The sequence below is a fragment of the Orycteropus afer genome, unplaced genomic scaffold, assembly GCF_000298275.1.
Source record: "Orycteropus afer afer isolate SDZICR_OR568_19922 unplaced genomic scaffold, OryAfe1.0 scaffold00070, whole genome shotgun sequence".
In the NCBI taxonomy this organism is placed as follows: domain Eukaryota; kingdom Metazoa; phylum Chordata; class Mammalia; order Tubulidentata; family Orycteropodidae; genus Orycteropus; species Orycteropus afer.
The window spans coordinates 8,848,055-8,851,481 of NW_006921657.1; the positions used below are offsets into that span (position 1 = coordinate 8,848,055).

A 3,427-nucleotide genomic window follows, 5' to 3' on the forward strand; every position below is an offset into this window, starting at 1 on the left:
CCAACAGAAAAGTATCCATAACCTTTCAAACAGGATAAAAGCAATTCACAAAACCGAATCATTCAGATTTTACAACTGAGTACCTGGAAGAGATGCTCTCCAAAATGTTAACAATGACATTTTGGGTGACTTTTACTTGTTTAGGGAGCACTGTTGGCAATGGTTAAAGTGCTCACTGCCATCCAAAAGGTCAGTGGTTCAAACCTACCAGCTGCTCTGCAGGAGAAAAATATGGTAGTTCGTTTCTGTGAGGATTTACAGCCTTGGAAACTATGGGCAGTTCTCTGTCCTACAGACTTGCTCTGGGTTGGAATCAGTAACAGTAGGTTTGGTTTTGGTTGGTTTTACTTTTTTCTCCTATTTTCAATTTTTACATCTAACATAATTTTTATAATAAAAATTTAAAACTATTCTTATTTTAGAAAACAAGACGTACAAAAAATGTAAATAAGTACTAATGTCTTTATTATGGCATAAACCTGCATTTATATGTTCTCTATTTATTAGTAAAGACATTACATTTTATGTACAACTGTAGAGAAGGTTCAGTATAGATAGCTCCAACTTAAAAATGGGCTATATTTTAAAAGCCCATTCAGTTGTTTGATATGTAAATTAGAAAATATTTCCTCTGTAGAAAATAGTAAAAATGGTAATGTTCCCAAGGTTATTTAAGCCAAGAAGTAGTTCAATTACGCATTTATAAATATGGTTTGAATTCTGGATCCAGGAGAAACTTCAGCTTCACTTATTCAAACAGCCATGTTTTTCTTACAATTAAGGTGCATAAAGTGAAATCCCTAGAAACCTTCCTTCTTGTTTTTGATTTGTATGATTTTTTTCTCCTTCAGGCTAATCCCTATCAAGGTTTTAGCTAGCCACTCCTACAGAATAGCTACCGGGCCCCATTCCTATCTAAATCATGAACTGTTTTGGTTGTTACTAAAGCATACTCAGTATTGGGGGGGGGCGGTCCTAATAAATTATAATCCACAGGGCACATGCGTTGAGTGACTGAACACCTTCTCCTAAATCCCTGTGGCTTGATGAGAGACCATGAGGGATGGGGTAGAAATAAAACTGACAAGTGGATCAAGGTTAAGCCAAAAGAACTTCTGAGAACACAGTGCAAGAAACATGCAGTCAAGAGTCAAGGGCAGAAATGAAGTTCAAATAGAAAAAAGATGTTGCCTCAAAGGATTAAGAGTCAAGATGGGTAGCAGAGACTCTTAATGCAAGGTGATCAAGGAAGAAGGAGTTAAATATAAAGGCTGGATTAAGCGACAGAAATAAGAATCTTGAAAGATTTTACTTGTTTTTGATTTGTTCTTGTGAAAATGAGACAGACCATGTATCTCCTGTTATGATTTGTTCTCTGAGACTCCCGGTATAGAACTTCTACGAATGAACGGAAGAATACCATGCCACTCTTTAAGCTCCTGGACCATGGAAACTGAAAGTTTCTCAGAGAAATAATATCTGGGAACCAAGCCAGAGTTACTTGGCCAGGGGTTACGTTACGAGATCCAGTTCCCACATAAGAACAACTCTTCTGTTCATATGAACTTAAAAGTAACGATATGGTTAGTTTTAAAAGGAAGCCTAAAAAACCTTTCAATGGATAAACAGTTTAATTCAAAGAAACAGATCCTATACTGTGGGTATAGGAACCAGCCTTTTGAGAAATTAAACTAGGTTGTTACACCTAAAAAATCCAGCTTGCTTACTAGGTTAACCTTAAAAACAATGTTCCACTAAGTATTCACACCATTAATAGAATGCCTTATCATGCATTTTCATTTATTCTGTTTATCTAAATAGTTATGAATTAGTTTCCTTCCTACCTGTGAAAAATACTTTCAGTGGACTTTTTGACACATTCATCTGTAATGCAATTCTGTGTCTCTTCCCTTAATTCCTTCTTGGTAAATGTTAATCTCCCAGCAGTACATTATCATTCAAGCACCAGTTATCCAGCCTCTTTACTTACAAAGAAAGTTATACCTGCTTTCTATTTAAATGTACATCTTTATGTATGTGAAGTGAGAATTCACTGGCATAGCAAAAAATCCCCTTAGATTGAACAGTTTTAAGTTGTATTGAAATACACATAAAAACTATGGCTAATCTATGTATTACCTCTCTTCCCATGTTACCATCCTCTAACTCTAAAACACAAAGATCCAGCTAAGTTTGAAATCTTGCTTCAAAACATTGCTTAGTATTAATGCTCAGAAGACATATTACAGGACCACGTGAGTAACTGTTTGGCAAATGGCCTAGGAATGCCAATTACAGAAAAAGCTTTGATTCTTCAAAGTGGGTCTTCTGAGACTGCTGCATTCCTTTAGATGTTTACTTCAGAAAAGGACACCATCAAGAGACGTTTTTGAGTATAAAGACCGCCAACTTACAAAGGATAGGCAGCAACACGCTTGACTTTATCTTGGGATCTACAGACAATCCACTGGAATATAAACGTAATGACTCCACACACCTTTTCAAGATAACCTGATACAGAAGTAGCAATAAAGTCACAAACAAAAATGATCAGATAAAATTCTGTACACGGAACATGTCTCCCTGAAGGAGATGGGAACTGGGCAAGTGGCTGAAAGGAAGCACAGTGTGCTTTTAACTATGTATGAAAAATTAACAGTTCGATTCCATGTTGCCAAATACAGTTCTTTTTTGTCACATAAATCCTCTACTTTAAATTACTGACTAAACGCTTTATTAAAACTCCGCTTCTGGCCTCTGTTTTGGAATCTGTTATTTCTGTTGCCACCTCCTGATCGCTGTCCTCTAAAGCCACCTCTGCTTCCTTCCCGCCGTCCTCTAAAGCCTCCTCGGCTTCCTTCCCGTTGTCCCCTGAAACCTCGGTTGCCTTCCCGTGGCCCCCTGGAGCCTCGATAGCCTTCCCGTGGTCCCTCCAGCTCTGGCTGCTCGGTGGCCACAGAGAGCTGCCAGCGCCGTGAATCGTGCCATTTTTCCTGTTGAGAAAAAGGGTTTGTTTTCACTTTTATTGAATTTCATTTCAAAGATTTGAGAAAAACAAGATTTTTGCCCTTTCTCCAAAGAAAAACCAGGATGATAAGCTACGTGTTTAAAGGTCACTGGTCAAAAGTAATAATGACTGATCTTCATAGCCCAAGTTAACCCTTATCCCTTATCCCCCCCACTGTGTATTCAATTTAATTGCTACAGGGTATCCACATCTGTTTTTGAGATACTAAAACAGAACATGCACAGAGTTCTCAGGCACTGCTGAATAAGATGTAGCAATTAAAAATGTCTGAAAAAGCTGGTATTGGTTCAATGACAGATACACAGACCAATGGAATAGAATTGAGAACCCAGATATAGATCCATCGACCTATAGTCAGCTGATCTTTGACAAAGGCCCCAAATCCATTAAATGTGGAAG

At 37.8% G+C, this 3,427-nt stretch overlaps 1 protein-coding gene across 1 annotated transcript in view; it reads right to left on the bottom strand.

Moving 5' to 3' along the window:
• Window positions 1–2,717: 2,717 nt before the first annotated feature.
• DDX21 (DExD-box helicase 21) overlaps window positions 2,718–3,427 on the bottom strand; it is a 28,097-nt gene continuing 27,387 nt past the window's right edge. The window contains exon 15 of the mRNA XM_007940675.2: window positions 2,718–2,993. Coding sequence (XP_007938866.1) covers window positions 2,718–2,993 — 276 coding nt within the window. The remainder of the gene's footprint in view (window positions 2,994–3,427) is intronic.